This window comes from Elgaria multicarinata, chromosome 16 (assembly GCF_023053635.1).
Source record: "Elgaria multicarinata webbii isolate HBS135686 ecotype San Diego chromosome 16, rElgMul1.1.pri, whole genome shotgun sequence".
NCBI lineage: Eukaryota > Metazoa > Chordata > Lepidosauria > Squamata > Anguidae > Elgaria > Elgaria multicarinata.
In genome coordinates, this window is record NC_086186.1 from 31,384,814 (window position 1) to 31,404,023 (window position 19,210).

Consider the following 19,210-nt stretch of genomic DNA (forward strand, 5'->3'; position numbering starts at 1 on the left):
ACATGGCCAGCCCAGCTGGGAAAGCACTGGCATAATATGATCTCATTGGCCAGACCCTGTTAACAATCTTACTGCCCTGTTTTAGACCAGCTGAAGTTTCCAGACTGTTTTCAAAGGCAGCCCCATGTATAACACATTGCAGTAATCCAGACGAGGGGTTATCAGAGCATGGATAACTGTCCAGATAAGGGTGTAGCTGGTATATCAGCCTAAGCTGATGATGTCTACTGGCAGGTAAATGGGGTTTTTATTCTAAGAGACCTTTGGCCTGATAGGCTGTTATAGTTACTGCAAGCCTGTTTTGTTCATTTAACTTTATTGTTCTTTAAAAAAATGTATTTTATCTGTCTTGCTTTTCTGTTTTGTAGTTTATCACTCTTAACTGCCTTGGGCTCCTGCTTTATTCTACTTTAGCAAAGGTAGCAGAAACATGAAAATAAATCTGCATGTGGTTGCTCACATAATCTTATATTGTGGAACTTCAGGTGTATTTGTGTTAAATGCTGGTTTCTCTGAACCAGGCTATCCTAATGCTGTAATTGCAACATCACGCCCTAAAAATAGCCAGTGCTCAGAATATTTTACTTCCCTTTTTTGGAGTAGTGTAACTTTGATACGGAATAGGGTTTTTAGTGTGAAATTCTATTGACTGGGATTTGAGCTTTTTGGGTTATGCTGGGAAAAGTAGTTACTTCTCTGTGAATTTTGGAGGTTTCTTTTTTCTTCAGAGCGGGGGAGAATTTGATTTGCCTCACCCACCTGCAGGCAGAGTCCTGCGTCGTCACATGCGAACGATTCGTGAAGTGCGCACGCTTGTGACACGGGTCATCACAGATGTCTACTACAAGGATGGGGCTGAAGTGGAACGCAAGGTGGTTGAGGTAAGACCCCCACCCACCCCCACCAATGGGTGAGCGCTTCTGAAATATTAAAATTTCTTCCTCCCACGGTAGCAGTGAAAACAAATGCTTATTGGTTCTGCTTCAAACCTGACTTGTTGGTCTGATCAAAAAGAGATGCTGCTATATTTCTGCCTTCCCTGGTAGCCCTGATTCAAAGGCCGCCGTGCCCCAATCCAGCCCTGGAGTGGAAGAGCTGGGCAGCGGCTGCCTCATTGCTTCCTGCCCTCCCCTGCTTTTTAAAACAGACACATGCAGACTCCGACTCACATTTGAAGGGAGGAGAGTGCCCCAGCACCATGGCTCCATGGTGGAGCACGAGTGGGGCACACCCAAGCTCCCATATTAAATCCCCAGCAGCATCTCCACGTAGAGCTGCCTGAGACCCTAGAGCCAGTGCTGGGCAGTGTTGACACTACTGGGCTAGAAGGTTTGGCTGGGTGGAAGACCACTTCCTAGGGTCCAGTCAGTTGATGGAGAGTCTTTTCCTTCCCACCTACCCCCATCCACAGCCTGGAGGCCTGAAATGGGTAGGGGAGTGTGAAAAGTGCCCTTTCCACCCTTTGCTTGAGGTTGGCCAGCGCATTCTGCTCATTTTGCATGTTCCACTCCTACAAATACCGACAGTCCCATTTATATGAGGAAAGAGTAGCGCCACCCTAGCCTCAAACCAGAAGGAACCTTCCGTGTTAATGGAGGCATTCAAACTACACCCTAATTGATCAGTGGCCGACTCACATATGGCATAGGCAAGGACTGTAGGTGTGCTAGTATACTCTCCACACGCCAGTTTGTGCTGGGTTACATTGGGGAGGGGTTTCTCTTTTCCTTTGTCTTATGGACCCTTCAGGTTGTCTTGAGCTCAGCCACAGGATGGCACTGTGGCTGATGGAATTATCAGACCTAGAGACAGAAATCTAAGTCACATGTTCCCTGCCTTCGTGGGCAATAGGGGAGGTTAACCATTGTTGGATGCCTCCATCACACCAAATCAGGACTCCCCTTCATCATGGGTTTCCAATGCTCCAATCTCAGCAGTAGAGCTGGACTAAAGCAGCACATCCAGAGAGTTGCACATTCAGAATGTATGCCAGTAGCTTGGTCGCAGCAAAGCATTGCTCTGGGAGTACTTAAATGTCAATGCCTCTGGTTGTAAGGGGGTAGCGGTGGCTCACATGTGAATGCATCCTGATAATTGACTCAGAAATGGTTTTATGTACCCTCCACTCCTGGGCACTTCCTTCCATCGTGTCCTGAGAATTGTGCCTTGTAGGCCTGACCCTACCCTTCCCAGGCCCCTTCTTTTCTCTCTTGACTTTAACACAGCTTTTCTTTCAGGAGAGTGAAGAGCCCATTGTGGAGTGCCAGGAGTGTGAGGTGGACATCTCTCCCTCCCACACAGGGGGCTCTTCACTTGCCTCTGGAGATCTTGGAGATGTCAGCTCCTTTTCATCAAAGGCCTCAGGACCCCAGCGCACATCCAGCGGAGGAAGCAGTGCCTTGTCGGTGGCTCATAGTGGTGCAAGCTCTGGCCGAGGAGCTGGGCCCCTCAGAGGGGGGACTTGCCCAGAAATGGTGTCTGTAGACTTTGCCTTGCCTCGGCTGAGAAAGCTGAGGTGTGTACAGGGCCTCTGGGTGGCGGGCAGAGAAGAGGACAGCGGAGCCCTAGGCGCTGTTTGGGCTTGACTTCAGGAGAGAGCATTTTGTGTTCTTTGGTTTTTGAGTCAGGGAGGTTACTATAAGATCTCTTGAGAGAGGCCTTGTATTAAACACTTTGTTTTTGAATATGGGTTACAACAGGGTTCAAAATGGGAAGCTTGTGTTGTACTAAGATTCAAATGGAAAGTGAGCTTAACATATTCACTGGATACTTACTATTTTTAGTATCGGGAAGGTTCCAAATGTTTGCAAAAATATTTCAAGACCAACATTTTATTTGAAGTTACCTCAAACTGAGGAGAAAGTATATTGAACTGCAATATATTGCCTTGTGAGTAGATTTATTGGGCTTCACTATTTACCCTTTATAAGTGTTTTGTAAAGAAATGTCAGGTTCATGTTTCTAGTTACGTGCCGTGAACCTGTGGAAGTTAGAGGTTCATGTAGTTGCTTCCTTGACTGGGCATTGAAAGGTGGCCATGACGGGGAGAGGAGCAGCGGCCGCTGGCTGGCTGTGCAGAAAAGCTAAGCTGACTTCTATTTTCATAGCCCTAAGAAGGGGGGCAGCCGGCAGGACCATGTACCAGTCGCGGTGTGTGAGGACGACGAAGAGCAAGGCCTGAGCAGCCAACGAGGTGGAAGTGTGCCTCTTGCTCCTCGTGGACGAGGGAAAAGGGGCCGTCCTGCTTCACGCTCAACTGGAACAAGGTAGCCGAGTGAGAGTCCGTTCAGACGGGAGGGAGGGAGAGTGGACACAATGGCTTTTGGGCAGGGGGAGGAGGAGTGGAGGCCTTGGGCCCAGCAGACGTCTCTCCAGTAGCTGCTCTCCATGATTCTGCAGGGGCGATCTGCCAGTGATGGCGGATCTTTCAGCAGCAGCAGCCTCGCCTGAAGGAAAACGTTCTACGCACATCACAGGTCACCCTGAGAGGCAGGAGCAAGCTGATGCTTGTCTGCGGCGCAGCAACTCCCCTGAAATCCCCTTGCAAGAGCGGCTGGGTCTCTCTGATAGCACAGGGCTCTCCTCCTCTTCCGGGAATAGCCTTGTGGGCCTCCGGGTGGTGGCAAAGTGGTCCTCAAATGGCTACTTCTATTCTGGAACCATCACACGGGATGTCGGGGGTGCCAAATACAAGCTCCTCTTTGATGATGGCTATGAATGTGACGTTCTGGGCCGAGACATCCTCTTGTGTGACCCCCTCCCCCTGGAAACAGAAGTGACGGCCCTCTCGGAAGACGAGTTCTTCAGTGCAGGTAAATCCATCATGTTCATGGGGTGGGGGCAGGGAGGAGAAGCAGCGCTTGGTGAGCAAGAGTGGCACCCCAGTCTGTGGGCTGCTCCAATGCCTTTCGCCTTTGCTGCAGGGGTGGTGAAAGGCCACCGGAAGGAGTCTGGGGAGCTGTTCTATTGCATTGAGAAGGACGGGCAGCGGAAGTGGTACCGGCGGACAGCGGTCATCTTGTCTTTGGAGCAAGGGAATCGACTCCGGGAACAATTTGGGCTTGGCCCCTATGAGCCCATCACTCCCCTGAACAAGGCGGCCGACATTAGCCTAGGTAAGAAGCCTGGAAATGGCCGCCCTGGGTGCCTGGCACGCTTGGGGCCTCTGAGCTGCCTTGCCGTGGCCGGTGGCACTCTTGTCAGGGCTGCAGGGCAGCTTGGAAGGTTGCCTGGGAAGACACAGGCCCTGGCCCTCCTGCAGCTCATGCTGCGTCGCTTCTCCCACCTCATGGGAAACTGTTGGGGCCCCACAGCCTGCCTGTGCTGACGGAGGGTGCGTGTGGAGCTGGGGCGCTGACTGCACTCTGCCTGATGGGTCTAGATAACCTCGTAGAGGGAAAGCGTAAGAGGCGCACCCTTGGCTCCCCCAGTACCTCCAGCAGCACGACACCCATCCGCAAGGGCTCTGAGAGCCCCCAGACACCGCACAGGTCGCTGCTGTCTGGCAAGAGGAAGCTGGTCACCTCCGAAGAAGAAGAGAAATCCCCAGCGAAGCGGCGGCGATCCACCCCGACGAAGTCAGGTAAGCCTTGCTTGCGCCATGGGAGCAGGGTGGGTGGGTGTCCCTTGTATTACATGGCTTTCCCTGAACGTGGGTTTGCTGTAGTTCTGCTGTGGTTCCCTTCCTTGGTCTATTCTGGCCTTTCCGTTGTGTCCCGCAATCAAAAGGCCAATGGGGTAAAGTGATCTCTCTCCCTCCAGTCTACTGCCCTATAGTCTCTCAAAGTGCCTTTTCATTGGCGATCTCAAGGAAGGCAAGAAGTTCAGCTGATCTCCCACGCTAGGAAGAGTGGGGCTCCCCAATCTCCTGAGAAAACTGCACTGTTCAAGCTGCTTACCTGCTGCGAGGATTTGCTGTCACAGGACGTTCTCTCCCTCCCTCCCTCCCTCCCTCCCTCCACAGGCGCCAAAGAGATGGTGACCCTCCAAATCCGTGGAAGGGACTCCGGAAGCCCCTTGGCGGCTGATGACCAATGGGGGCCTTTACCCCTCAACAAGACCCTTTTTTTAGGCTTTGCCTTTCTTCTCACAACAGCGAGCCCCACAGATAAACCCTCTATTTGCCGAAAACTTGCAGTGAACAGTGAAGAGGAGGAAGGTGAGAGTCGCCTAGCTAAGGGCTCTGTGTGTGCGGTGTGTGTGCTTTTCCCTTTCAAGAACTCCGGGTTGTGTAGCTGAATCTGGCTCTGTATTATTCCTGTGGTGGTGAAGCCCCTGAGGCTGCTGGGTTTTGCTGGTGGAGATGGCTCAGCATGTTTAGCTTTTTCAGGGAACAAAACAGTTTGCATGTAGCCCACCTTCTGTGAGGGAAGGCAAGGTTGTTAATTTAAGTTGGTATTTAAAACAAGGATGAGAACTGGGAGGGAAACCATAGAAAGGGTACAAAGCTGGCAATGGCCTAAGAAATAAAAGCTAATGAGGTGTGAGGAAAAGAGCAGAGGAAATGATGAATCGAGGGAAGAAGGGTCTAGCTTTATAGTGCCTGAGGCAGGGGTCCTGTATTTTGGAGGGCCAGCAAGAAGAGTGTGAGGGACAAGCTCGTGAAAGGAACAAAGTGGGCAATACTGGTAACATGGATTTGGAGAAAGGAGAAGACGTGTAACATTATTTGAGAATTATAAAACAGCTGCCACCAGAAATACTGTTGGAGTTCATGCAAGGGGAACCTAGCATTTGGACAGGGATGTTTATTGAAATTATATTTATGTGGGACAGGCATAGTCCTGGGGAATTGGTTGGTATAACACTAAACCAGAGATGGAGAACCTCCAACCAGGGGGCCCAATTAGGCCGTCCTGGTGGTCCATTCTGGCCCATGGGGCCTCCGGCTATTAGGAGCTTGAATGAAGGAATCACCACTTCTATTTCTGATCTGTGATGAGATATTCCTCTTACTTAGCGTTAAATGCTACACCCATTCGGAGTCCTCCCCCATGGGTGGAGGTGCGGGGCAGGCCAAGCATCAGAGTGCTTTGATGCATGCTGGCTCTCCCCAGCTGGGCTGGCTCTCTGACCGAAGTGCCTGTCCTCCACCCGTCCTTTCAGTTGGAGAGCGGGGGCTTCAGTGCGAAGCTGCACGTTTGGCCAGCATGGGCTGGATTCCTGAAGTCAGGACTCCGCCAGATCCTGTAAGTGCCGGCTGAATGCGCTGCGCTCACCTTTTGCCTTCCCCAAGTAGTGAAGAGCTCCACATGGCACTTCAGCCAGGACCTCCAGATGTCTTTGGTGGGTCCGTGGCTCAGTGGCAGCGCCCCTGCTTTCCGTGCAGAAGATCCCAGGTTTAATCCCTGGTGTTTCCAGTTAGGGCTGGCAAAATTCCTGCCTCAAACCATGGGCAGCCATTGCTGCCAGTCTGTGTCGACAAGACTGGGCTACATGGATCCATGGTCTGACTCACCATAAGGCTGCTTCCCGTGTCCCTATGACCCTGCCCCCTGACATCACCCGGCCTCTGGGCCCAAGGTGGTTCACCACCTCTGCACAAAACCAGTGTGCTCGGGACTGAGTCTTCACATGTGCAGCAACCCAAAGGAGGAAAACACGGATCCTAAGAAGAATGTCAGTACACAAAAGAATCACAAACATGTACTCACATCTCTGGGGCATCTCACATGAGGAAGCTTTCGGTTCCCACATGTCATGTCTAAGCCTCACATCAGCTATGACCCATCAGATGAGGAGTATCCCTGGTTGAACATACGTTATTATTATTATTATTTATTGCATTTTTATACCGCCCAATAGCTGAAGCTCCCTGGGCGGTTCACAAAAACTAAAACAATTCAAAGTGTAAAACAAACAGTCTTCATTGCTTTTTTAAATTCTAAAAGACTGTCAAGTTGACGAATCTCCTCCGGCAGGCCATTACACAGTCTGGGAGCAGCAGAAGAGAAGGTCCTCCGGGTAACAGTTGTTAATCTAGTTTTTGCTAGCTGAAGAGGACCTGAGTGTGTGGGGCGAATTGTACGGGAAAAGGCGATCCCGCAGGTAGCCTGGAACCGAACCATGTAGGGCTTTAAAGGTAATGACCAGCACTTTGTACTTCGCCCGGAAACTAATCAGCAGCCAGTGAAGAAATTTTAAAACTTGTGTAATGTGGTCACCCCTTGGTGTACCAGTGACCAGCCTGGCTGTGATATTTTGGACTAATTGAAGTTTCCGGACTAGGCACAGAGGTAGCCCATGTAGAGCACATTACAGAAGTCAAGCCTTGGAAGTTACCAGTGCGTGCACTACCGTCTTTAGGTCTTCCAACTCTAGGAAGGGGCGCAGCTGGCGTATCAGCCGAAGCTGATAGTAGGCACTCCTAGCCGTCGCATCTATCTGGGTTGTCATTTGGAGCGACAGATCCAGAAGCACCCCCAAGCTGTGCTTTCAACAGTCCTTCAGTAGACACCTTACCCACCACCGGTAAATCAGCTATGGTTACAGATAAGCAACCTGCATATACTGCCAAGTGGAGCTACGAAGAAATCATGTTAGACTTCGAAGCTTTGGGAAGGAAACTCAAGAACTTTGGGGCCCAGATAGTTTTCTCATCCATCCTTCCAGTTCTTGGAAGAGGAATAGAAAGAAAAATACTCTGGGTGAACAACTGGTTACGAAGGTGGTGCCGACGTGAGAGACTTGGATTCTGGGACAACGGGCTGTGCTTCCATCTGTGGAAGATGGACTACTAGCAAGGGACGGGTTGCATCTCACAAGAGCTGGGAAGAATGTGTTTGGCCACACAGCATGAAGAACTTCATCAGGAGGGCTTTAAACTGAATCCTACGGGGGAGGAAGACGTAAACTTGGAGGCAACAATGGATGAAGGCTTATGCACCATAACACAGAGAACAGCTCTAACAGCACCCCAAAATAGTCTTCACAATAGTATAGGAAAGAAGCCAGACTATAAAGCACATGGTCCTCAATGTCTATATCCTAATACCCAGAGTATGGGAAACAAACAGAACGAACGTGAACTCTTAATATATGAAGGCAAATATGACTTGATAGGTCTAATTGAAACTTGGTGGGATTAATCCCATGACTGGAATATAGCAATTGTTCAAAAAGAACACAAGAAATACAAAGAGAGGTGGAGTCGCACTATATGTTAAAAATACTTAACCCTCCACAGGACGATGAGCCTGATAGCCCCATCAAGAGCACCTGGATTAAAATAAATGGGCCAAGGAATAAAAGGAGCAGGATAGTCGGAGTCTACTACCGACCACCCAATCAAGGAGAAGACAAGGATGAAACTTTTGAAAAGCAAATTGCCAGTGTTTCAAGGAAATCCAATGTAATATTGATGGGGGACTTCAGTTACTCTGATATCTGTTGGGAAACAAATTCTGCCAAAAGTGCCCCTTCTAAGAAATTCCTGACATCTGTGGCTGAGAACTTTCTCCTACTGAAAGTGGAAAAAGGAACTAGAGGCTCAGCTATCCTTGACTTGATACTGACCAATAGGGATGACTTAGTGGATAAAGTGGCAGTTGCGGGAACTTCGGGAAAGTGACCATGTCACACTTGAATTCCTGATTATAAAGGAAGCAAAAGCTGAGTGTAGCCATACACGTACTCTGGATTTTAGGAAAGCTAATTTTAATAAACTCAGAACTATGATAAGTAAGGTCCCATGGCAAGTGAGCCTAATGAGAAAAGGAGTCCAAGATGGGTGGGAGTATTTTAAAAAGGAAATTTTAAAGGCATTTCTGACAATACCTTCACTGGGACAGATCCGGTTCACACAACCCTCACCTGTGGTACAGGAAGAAATTCTCATTCTTTTGGGAAAAGGGGCTATTGTACATGTACCCCGGGACCTTATTCAAAAAGGGTTTTATTCCTGCTATTTTGCTGTGCCGAAAAGAGACAGTGGTCTGCGTCCAATTTTAGATCTAAGAAATCTAAACCTCTTTGTGAGAACCAGGAAGTTCAGGATGACGTCGCTAGCCCTTATACTACCACTCCTGACCAGGGATGTGTGGTTCGCGTCAATCGACCTTCGAGACACCTACTTTCACATTGATATCCATGATTTCAGCCAGGAATTCCTCAGATTTGCGATAGGAGACCAATTTTTCCAGTTCAGGGTACTCCCCCTCAGCTTGTCGACTGCACCACACATCTTTACCGAATACATGGCGGTGGTGTGCGCACACTTGAGGCAGATGGGGATCCAGTTGTACCCTTATATACACAACTGGCTTGTTGTGGGAGTGTCCAGATTCAGACTAGTAAGGCAAATCAATATGATCCAAAGCCTGCTGACCAACCTCCGTTTGTGTCTCAACGAGAAGAAATCAAGCTTCATCCCATCCCATTCAATAAAGTTCATAGGAGCTATACTCTATGGTGATACTGGCTGAGCATACTTACCTCAAGACAGAGCCACAACTCTCATCACGTTGGCGGAACAGGTCTGTCAACGGATTATAAAGGCATTTACCATCCAAAAACTATTAGGTCTGATTATTTATTCATTTATTTAATTTATTTATTACATTTCTATACCGCCCAATAGCCGGAGCTCTCTGGGCGGTTCACAAAAATTAAAACCATTCAAAGTATAAAACAACAGTATAAAACCATAATATAAAATACAATATAAAAGCTCAACCAGATAAAAACAGCAGCAATGCAAAATTACGATTTTAAAATACCAAGTTAAAATTTATTTATAGACTGTTAAAATGCTGGGAGAATAAAAAGGTCTTCTTCACCTGGCGTCTAAAAGCATAGAATGTAGGTGCCAAGCGGACCTCCTTCGGGCATCTGATGGCATCTTCCACCACAGCGGTAGTACCTTTTGCGTCACCTTCAACTGTGTTTCCTGAGAGTCTTCAACCCTGTCTCAAATGCAAGGAAAACGAGACTTCATCGAAATCCTCCCACAATGGTCTTGACCACGGATGCGTCACTCCTAGGCTGGGGTGCTCACTGCAGGAACCTAACGATACAGGGTGCATGGTAGAACAAACTATTGCATCCAGTTTCTGGACACCACACTTCAAGAAGGATGCAGACAAGCTGGAGCATGTTCAGAGGAGGGCAACGAGGATGATCAGGTCTGGAAACAAAGCCTTATGGAGAGAGACTGAAGCAACTGGGCATGTTTAGCCTGGAGAAGAGAAGATTGAGGGGAGACATGATAGCACTCTTCAGATACTTAAAAGGTTGTCACACAGAGGAGGGCCAGGATCTCTTCTCGATCATCCCAAAGAGCAGGACGTGGAATAATGGGCTCAAGTTAAAGGAAGCCAGATTCCATCTTGACATCAGGAAAAACTTCCTGGCTATTAGAGCAGTACGGCAATGGAACCAATGACCTAGGGGGTGTTGTGGGCTCTGCCACCCTAGAGGCCTTCAAGAGGCAGCTGGACCACCATCTGTCGGGTATGCTTTAGGGTGGATTCCTGCATTGAACTCGATGGCCAATTCTACTGTTCTATGATTCTATCACCAGTTTCTCGGGGGGCGGGGGCAGTGCTGGATTTGATTATAAGCTGAAGGCAGGTCCATTATCCTTTACCAGCTGGCACATGATGTTTCTTTTGCTGAGCCATCAGGACACATCAAGTTCAGAGCTTCTTAGGCCTTGGGGAATCCGCCACACTTGCATGACTGCTTGTGAGACCACTGCAGCACTGGTTTTGTAAACCGCCCAGAGAGTTTTGGCTATGGGGCGGTATATAAATTTAATAAATAAGTTCTAGAACTTTTTGACTGCTCTGAGGATGAGGCACAGCCCCATATCACAACCTCCAAGTTAGATTACTGCAATATTGCATATGGGTCTGCCTTTGAAGAATTCTCAGAGACTTATATTTCTCACTTGGAACTCACTCTTATGTCCTTTCAGTAGCAGGCTCTGAACTGATTTTTAAAGTAGCTTTTGATTTTGTGGGATTCTTCTACATCCCTCTTTAGAGGGGGAAGGATGAGGGCTAGTAGTCTCTACATACATTTGAAAAAGAATAACTTCACTAGTCAGTGCTCTTAAACGTATTCCTATTTTCCAGAATTCTTAGAGACAACACCTTACAACCAGCACTATGTGGAACTGCAGCTGCAAGCTGGAGGCGGTTTCATCCTGGAGGACTTCAATGAAAGCCAGGTCAGGCTTCTGACAAGCTCGGGGTGGGGTGGGGTGGGGGAGAAGGTTGCATAATGCCCATGCTAGTATCTGACAGTTGAAAAGTCAAATAAGCAGTCCCATTTGAAGCTGCCCATTTTCTCCTGTCTTTAATGGAAATCCTGCCAGAGCCAGGATACTGCAGCCAGAACTCTTTGGAGACCTTTCTCTTTCAAAATACATTTGGGAAGGGAGTTTTAGAACTCAACTGGATCTGCTGCTGCTGTGGATTCTTATTCTTGTTTCCTCCTTTCTGCCAGTTTTATTTGAGTTTTCTGTGCCCTTGGTTTTCTGGTGGTGTTTTATATTTTGTTAGATTTTTAAGTGTATGTGATATTTTTGTTGACTGCCTCATGTGTGTGTATGTAAAATAGGAATACCAGATGAAATAATTTTTACAATAAATAAGTACTTACACACCTGGGGAAATTGCAGCAGCAGAACTGTTTTAGTGGTGAAATAGCCACATGTTACTGTTTGTGACCTCTGCCTTGCGTGAAACATCCCTCCTGGCTTCACAGTCCAGGTGTCAGAGAAGGTTCCAAAAAGAGGGGCAGTCAGGGACCACACAGTGATGGCACTGTAGTCCAGTGAGAGGATATGACACATTACTGTTTGAGGAAAATGAAGTTCCAAGTCTCGACAAGTGTACTGCCTGGCTGGGCTAATGCAGCTAACGTTGCTAACCTGTTTCTCTTTGGGTCTAAATGGGAATAGCTGAGTAAAGGCCATCTTTGATGTTATTGTGGAAGTGTTCCTCAGAAAACTATTGGGCACAGACTGATTAGGGACTCTTGGCAGGGATCAAAGCCTTCCCAAATTAGGGATGACCTTGAAAACAATGGGGCACTTGATGCCTGTTCTAATGATGGGCCTGTTCAAAATGCTCAACCACCCTGGCTGAGCATATCATCTGAACAGGGTCAAGCAGATCAGAAGCTGCCCTCCCAGCTAGCAGTTAGGCTACATGTTTGCTGTAAATAATTGACTTTATCTCTCCCCTTCATTTCTCTCTCTCAGGATTGCATGAAAAATAATAACACAGTCCATGAATTTTTACTGTATATAGGATGTGGAATGGGAATTTCCATATGGGCACTACGGCATTTAGCTCTTCCTTAAGGGATTCAGCTGGGCGGGCAGCGGGGGGAGAGTAGATGTTGATTTGCACAGATGCTGTTTGTTTTACCACATGACTGCAGTGTGTTTCTCTCAGGCTCTTAAGAATTCCAGCTTTGAAAGGGAGAACAGCCCCATCCCTTGTATCTTGGGAGTGAGATGGGTCTTAGTAGGGCTGCTTGCAGAGTCGTATCTGTCTCTCTTCTCACAGTGACCAACCATAGGACTGGCCATAGCACCTTCTTATTTATTTATTACATTTCTATGATGCACAATAGCTGAAGCTCTTTGGGCAGTTCACAACAATTAAAACCATGGAATATAACATAATATGCACTATAAAAGTTTAAAGTTTAAAACCAAGGTAAAAGCCAAAATAAAAACTAACAGCAATACAAACATTTAAAACACAGTAACAGATTTAAAACAAACTGAAAGGCTGGAAAAGAAGGGTCCTGGTGCCAGAAAGAATACAATGTAAGTGCCAAGCAAGCCTCTCTGGGAAGCTCATACCACAACTGGGGGTGCTACAACAGAAAAGGCCCTGTTCTTAGTAGCCACCCCCCTGACTTCCTTTGGCAGGGGCTCACGGAGAAGTAGCTGCTGCTGTTTCCCAGCAACTGGTATTTAGAAGCATATTGCGTTTGATGCTAGAGGCAATTTATAGCCATTGTCAGCCTTCGCCTCCATGAATGTGTCTGATCCCCCTTTAAAGCCATCTATAAGTTGGTGGCCATCACTACATCTTAAGGACATCAGAAGAGCCCTGATGCTGGATCAGACCAAGGGCCCATCTAGTCCAGCACTCTGATCACACAGTGGCCAACCAACCATTGGCCAGGGATGAACAAGCAGGCCATGGTGCAACAGCACCCTCCCACCCATGTTCCCCAGCAACTGGTGCACACAGGCTTATGATAGCAAATTCCATAGTTCCTCTTCCCAAATTTCCCACTGTTGTGCTTCCTGGATTACCCTGGATTCTAATTCTTTGAGGGGCAGAAAACGTTGATAATTTTGCTTGCCCTTTTCTGCATATTTTGTAGTTCTAGCACCCTTTTTGAGGTTAGAATGTTTTCAGTATTCCAAATGTGATCACACCAAGTGTGCCCCTTCATGTGTCCCTCTGTCCACTTTCCATCACAAAGGATTACTGAAACCAAGTAAATGCAGCAATTCTAGGCATTACTAATTCCTGTTATAGCACAGGATTACTCAAATTGTTGTTGTTGGATCAGGATCTCCTCTCAGCAACTGCAGTAAGTAGTTCCAGGAAAAGGCCCTGAGTCTCTAGATCAATAGCTTGAAGTGTCTGCAGGATCCTGTATACACAGTCACATCTTGAGGTCAGGGCTTGGATATACACTCTCAGAGTAGTACTGCTGGAGCAGGTTTATTTCTTATTTATTTATATAGCACTTTTATCCTGCCCTTTAGCCAAAAAAGGCTCTCAAGGCAACTTACAAAAATAATTCTTGAAAAGGTTCCTGCCCACTGGCTTACAGTCTAAAAAAAAATGACACAAAAGGAAAGGGGATTGGCAGGGAGGAGGAAAAAATGCAAATTTAGGCATGAGATTCTTAGTGGCAAAGCTCAGCAGGTCAGGGACACAGGGGAAAGGCAGCCACTCCCACTCCCCCTCATAGCCTCATACAGATCCAGGTGTGACACAGGGATGCCTGGCTGCTGCTTCCTTTCCCTCTGATGGCCTCAGCAGCGACTGTTGGTAGCAGGAGGAAGGGGAGCAGTGCAGGTAGCTGTGGGTTTATAGTGCATAACCCTAGAGCAGGAGCTATAGGATCTGAGGGACTTCTTACATAATGCTGCTGACTGCACAGATAGAACTCTTCTGTGCTTGCTAGCAATCCTACCTTTCCTGTAGTCTCTGGCCTTCAAAGAAGCCCAGCTGCTCTCCTCTTCCTCTTTTCTCAGGCCCCATCAGTGTATATAAGAAGTTGAGAAGAGGCTGAGAGGAGAGGGGAAGGTCCCAATCCTCATTCCCTGACTACTGTTCTTCTTCGTGGTCTCTGTGCATCACACACAAAAATGGGCTCTGTGTCTGCGCGGAGCTCGCACGGAAGATTCTAAAGCTAAGGCGCTCTGGGCAGGAACCCCTCCTACTATCTACTGAGCATGCTCAGACGAGTTCCCGCCCAGTCTCCTCAGTTCTCTTTCGTCTGCTGTCGTGGCAGCATAGTTTTTCGGAAGTTCTCTAGCATTTCTTGTTCTTAGGCGTTCTTCTCCCTTTATTCCTCTTATCTCTTCTATCTAAAAAAAAAAGTTATTAGAGTAGTTGTTAGTTTTATTGTTTTTATTTTTGTCCGGGATTCGCGGGATCCCGGGACTGCCCCTCGGGCACGTGGCCCTCTGGGCCCCGTTTAGGAAATGTGTTAAGTGTGGGGGCAAGCTCCCTCCTTCCGATGGTCACTCCCTTTGCCTTCTGTGTCTTGGAGACTTGCCATTTTTGCCAGGCATCCTCAAAATAAACTAGGCGGCACGGGTCCGATAGACTGAAGGCCTTTATGTGAAGCTGGGCCCTGCAAGCGGTGGATCCCCCTTGTCCGGACACTGACTTGGCTCCTTCGGACTGCTCCCCTCCCTCACCTTTGTTGGAGGAAAATGTGCCTGCCCAGCCACCCCCCACGCCCGGGTGTACGGTTGCACTGTCTCTTGCAAAAAAGATCTCGAAAAAAGCTAAAGGGGTGAAGAAGAGCTCTTCAGTGCCAACGGAGAAGAAAAAGAAAAAGAAAACACCCCTGAGATTGTCTAAGTCTCCAGCGAGAGGGACAACAACGTCAAGGGCCTCGACGTGGCCAAGTGACGCCCTCGATGTCGAGACTCTACCCACTACGGTCAATGTCAACATCGTATCATCGCTGCTCCTTCGACATCAGATGAACCAATGGGCGGCTTTCCGATCTTGGCTCAGCGATCACCTCTTCCCTGTGAGGCCCCTATCAGCATTCCACCAATGCCAAGGCCCCTATCAGCATTCCCCCATACTGACGGCACAACAGGCAACCGATCAGAGGATGGTAACCTCTGCTTCAGTAGGGGAGATTTGAGACATTTCTCCTTCTCCTTTATCACCACAGTGACAGGCTGAGTACCGGAGGAGACACCACTCCCCAGACTCGGTGTACTCCGCACTCTTGACAGCAAGTCGTCCATACCACGAACCCCCTTCTAGACACAGATCCCGCTCTCCCTTGGATTGGGATGAGCACATTGTCTTTAACCGTTCTCAATATAGGCATGAATACTGGCATTGTGACCCTTACTATAGAAGGGGAATGCTATGACTGCCATTACAACAATTTCGATGCCTACCCAACTCATCATTCACCGCCTCCGATACCGAGGTACAGACAGCAATCGGGACCGAGGAACGAGACATCTCCTTCCTCCACAAGACTGCTCCCTCGAGAACTTCCAACACTCTCAGCCAGAGCGTACGCAGTTAGTACCCATGGTTTCCGCCACCGAGGCCTTAGGCCTTGTACCATCTAACCAACAGCTGGCTGTTCAACAGGGGATATCCAGCACCAGAACCAAGATCTCCCTGTGTCAGATCCTGAAGACTATTGCTCCGAATCGTCCTCCCCATCCTCTGTTCTCCAATCTCTATCGTCCCCCGATAGAGGGGAATGATAGAGATTCATGTGGGGAATCAAGATGCTGTCTCACCATCAGAGGATTTGGGCATTTTTTCTGACCAGGTTGTTAGAATGGCACGAGCCCTCAGTCTGGCCATACAGCATTCGACTAGCACCATACAGGACCTGGTCTTTGACTCGGTGGCGAGCGATTCATCCTGACTCGTCTTGATCCCTATGCTACCAGTACTGTTGGACATGATTAAGCAATCGTGGAAGTCCCCGGCTTCCATGCCGCCCACCTCCAAATGGCTAGAGGGTCTGTACAGGGTGCAGCAACATTCCTCTTTCAACACCCTCCACCCAATTCAAGGCAAGACAAAGCGTCAACACACATCGCCTACAAAGAAGGTCATTGCCTTGAACTGTTGGGATGGAGAGTTTATTCCTTGACAGCCCTTGGCCTAAAGGTGTCGAATTATCAAGCGGCCATGTCAGGGTACCAGTTACTCCTTTGGGATAAGATGAGCAAGCTCATGGAACACCTTCCTGAGGACAAGCGCAACTTAGCCCGCATATTCCATAAGGAATCAGCCAAATTATCTAGGCAGCAGATCCACACCTCTCGGCATCAGGTGGACTGTTACTTCAAAGCTCTTGTGGGATCTATCACCTTGGTTGCGTTCAGCGGGACTATCACAGGAGACTCATTAGTTAATAGTTAATATTGTTAGTTCACTCCGCAATCTACCGGTTGCAAGCGCCTATGGCGCGCATGGCCGTGAAGGCACCATTCAGAAAGTGCGTAAGCAACCTGTCCTTTTCTTTTAAATGTGTGTTACTGTGCTTTTAGTTTTTTCTTTGCTGCTGGTTTTTACCTTAGTTTTAATCTGTTTTAAACTTTTAAAGATTTACATAATGTTTTATCATGCTGCATTTTAGAATTTTAATTTTTGTAAATCTTCCAAAGAGCTTTGGCGATTGGGCACTATATGAATGTAATAATTACATTTTTTAAGTAGCCCCTGCTAATTTTTGAAGTAGTTTTGTGTGTCTTCTAAAGCCAGGTGCCCCCACGTCCTCCCCCCTCTTTTATTCAGTGCAGAGCAGCCTCTCAGTGCCTCCTGATCGCGGATCAGCCCTGCCGCACCCGGAAGTACTTCCTGTGCCTTGCCCAAGGAATACCCTGTGTGTCCCACATTTGGGTCCATGACAGCTGCCATGCCAACCATCTTCAGAACTATCGGAATTACTTGTTGCCAGCAGGTTATAGCCTGCAGGAGCAGAGACTGCTGGAGTGGTAAGTGCTCTGACTTGGTGGGGAGAGTAGCCAAGAGGGTCTGTAGAGCCAAGGAAGGAGGCCTCTTCTCACAGTGGATCTTGGAAGAAGAAGCGTGACCGGCTCTCATCTTACAGTGAAGCCAGTGTTCTTTGAGGGGCTGTAGGCCATGCCTCATTTGTGATTCTTTCTAGGCATCCCCGAAAGAACCCTTTCCATAAACTGAAGGTGCTTCTAGTGTCTGATGAGCCACAGGACTTCTTGGAATTCTGGTCCGAGATACTCATGATGGGGGGAGCAGCTTCTGTCAAGCAGCAAGAATCAGCCACATGGAACAAAGGTAGAAGCACCTGGAAGCCTCCCATGCTGCCTTCAGGGCTGAAGTGATGTACAGGGCTGCCTTGGGGAGGGGACCGGTGTGGGTCGGTTTGCTAGAGGTCTCACCTGCCCAGTGAGTCCTGTGCTTCTTTACAGGAGAGAGAACTCTTTTAACTTTTGAGGGTGGGTTTTATTTTTTTAAGTAGTTTCTGGAGGCTGCTGAGAAGTTTGATGAAGCAGGGAGTTGCTTTGTGGCCTCTCTCCCCCATCCAAGGAATGGCACTACCATCCATCTTGTTTGAGAGTAGAACGGTGTGCTTGGTGAACAAGCAACAGGAAATGTTGACCCCCACAAGACCATTCTTATTTCCTGTTCTTTCAGATGTGGGCATAGGTGCATTTGATGTGGTGGTGACTGACACTTCCTGCCCACCCGCAATCCTGAAATGTGCTGAAGCATTACAGCTGCCAGTGGTATCCCAAGAATGGTTGATCCAGAGCCTCATTGCTGGGGATAGAGTTGGATTCAAGCATCCGAAGTATCAACATGGCTGCGGCCCCTGTTGAAACTTCCATTTTGCTTTGCTATCGTACAGGTTTTAAATTTTTCTGTAACTTGACCAGTGCATGAAGTGCTTGTATATAATTGTAACTTCTGGACTTTTATGATAAAAAAATAAATGTCAGTTTTCTTGTTGTATCTTGGGATTTCTCATCATGCCATCTCAAAAGGAGACCAGCATAATTCCTTGCCTTGAGTAGTGAAAAATATATTTTTTTAAAAAATCCCACCCCATTAATTCACATAGCATTAGAATTCAATTTTTATTTGTTACTAAGGAAGGAAAATGAGGCCCTGGGTATGGAAAGCTAGCTTTTGCTGTCACGATACTCTCATGCTATACCACATGTGGACTGATACTAGGCAGGGGCCTAGGGACATTCCAATATCCCATTGCTCGCGATCCTTTCCTGCATCTCTGTGAGAAAACGAGTCCTGGCCAAGCTCCTCCAAAATGATGAGATGGAGAGACTTTACCCTGATAAAGTCATTTTCTTCATCAGATAGAGTAGTGGTGGTCCCCAACATTTTTGGGCGCATGAGCAGAGTTTGAATTTTGATAAAGTGTTGTGGGGTCAAGCTAATTTTGTAGTGGGCAAAATGAGTGCCATGCGAAGCAGGACAAGTTACAAACTGGCCGCCCTGGGGTGTGGCCAGACCCAAAATGCATTACTGCCACAGGCCACTTTTTCAGAGAATGGCAAGCAGGTGAGGCTAAAAGACAAATAACTTGCCCATACTCTGAAGTACACAAAGTAGACCCTGAACCCCAAAACTTCAACAGAAGTCCATTTCACAGAAACGCAAACTTGTGAACCAAACAACAATATGCCAAGACCTGCTGCGTACAATTGAGTTTTCAGGTGGGGCCGCCTTCTTCTTCTTCTTCTTCTTCTTATTATTATTATTATTATTACTATTATTATTATTATTATTATTACTATTATTATTATTATTATTATTATTATTATTATTGCTCTTAAGCACTACATTATACTGACTTTCAGTTGAAAGACTGTTTATTCTCAGATTCAAAATCTTATAATCCAATGTGATCTTTATATTAATCAGTTTCATCTATTCTGTTTTAAAGCATTGTTAGCAAGTAAGGTTATAGCTTTTCAGTTAGAATCTGCCAGATCAAAGCA

The 19,210-nt window shown here is 47.5% G+C and overlaps 1 protein-coding gene across 3 annotated transcripts in view; it reads left to right on the forward strand.

Moving 5' to 3' along the window:
• The window catches only part of TP53BP1 (tumor protein p53 binding protein 1), a 54,628-nt gene extending 36,428 nt beyond the window's left edge, over window positions 1-18,200 (forward strand). For 2 of the 3 annotated variants that reach the window (XM_063142389.1, XM_063142388.1), the window contains 11 exons: window positions 729-881; window positions 2,238-2,515; window positions 3,108-3,266; window positions 3,400-3,812; window positions 3,924-4,115; window positions 4,382-4,582; window positions 4,964-5,158; window positions 11,076-11,170; window positions 17,004-17,203; window positions 17,377-17,522; window positions 17,883-18,200. In XM_063142389.1, the coding sequence (XP_062998459.1) occupies window positions 729-881; window positions 2,238-2,515; window positions 3,108-3,266; window positions 3,400-3,812; window positions 3,924-4,115; window positions 4,382-4,582; window positions 4,964-5,158; window positions 11,076-11,170; window positions 17,004-17,203; window positions 17,377-17,522; window positions 17,883-18,067 (2,217 nt within the window). In that variant the 3' untranslated portion in view covers window positions 18,068-18,200. Of the gene's footprint in view, window positions 1-728; window positions 882-2,237; window positions 2,516-3,107; window positions 3,267-3,399; window positions 3,813-3,923; window positions 4,116-4,381; window positions 4,583-4,963; window positions 5,159-11,075; window positions 11,171-17,003; window positions 17,204-17,376; window positions 17,523-17,882 lie in introns of those variants that run through there. The other variant, XM_063142390.1, reaches the window with a different exon arrangement.
• Window positions 18,201-19,210: the final 1,010 nt, after the last annotated feature.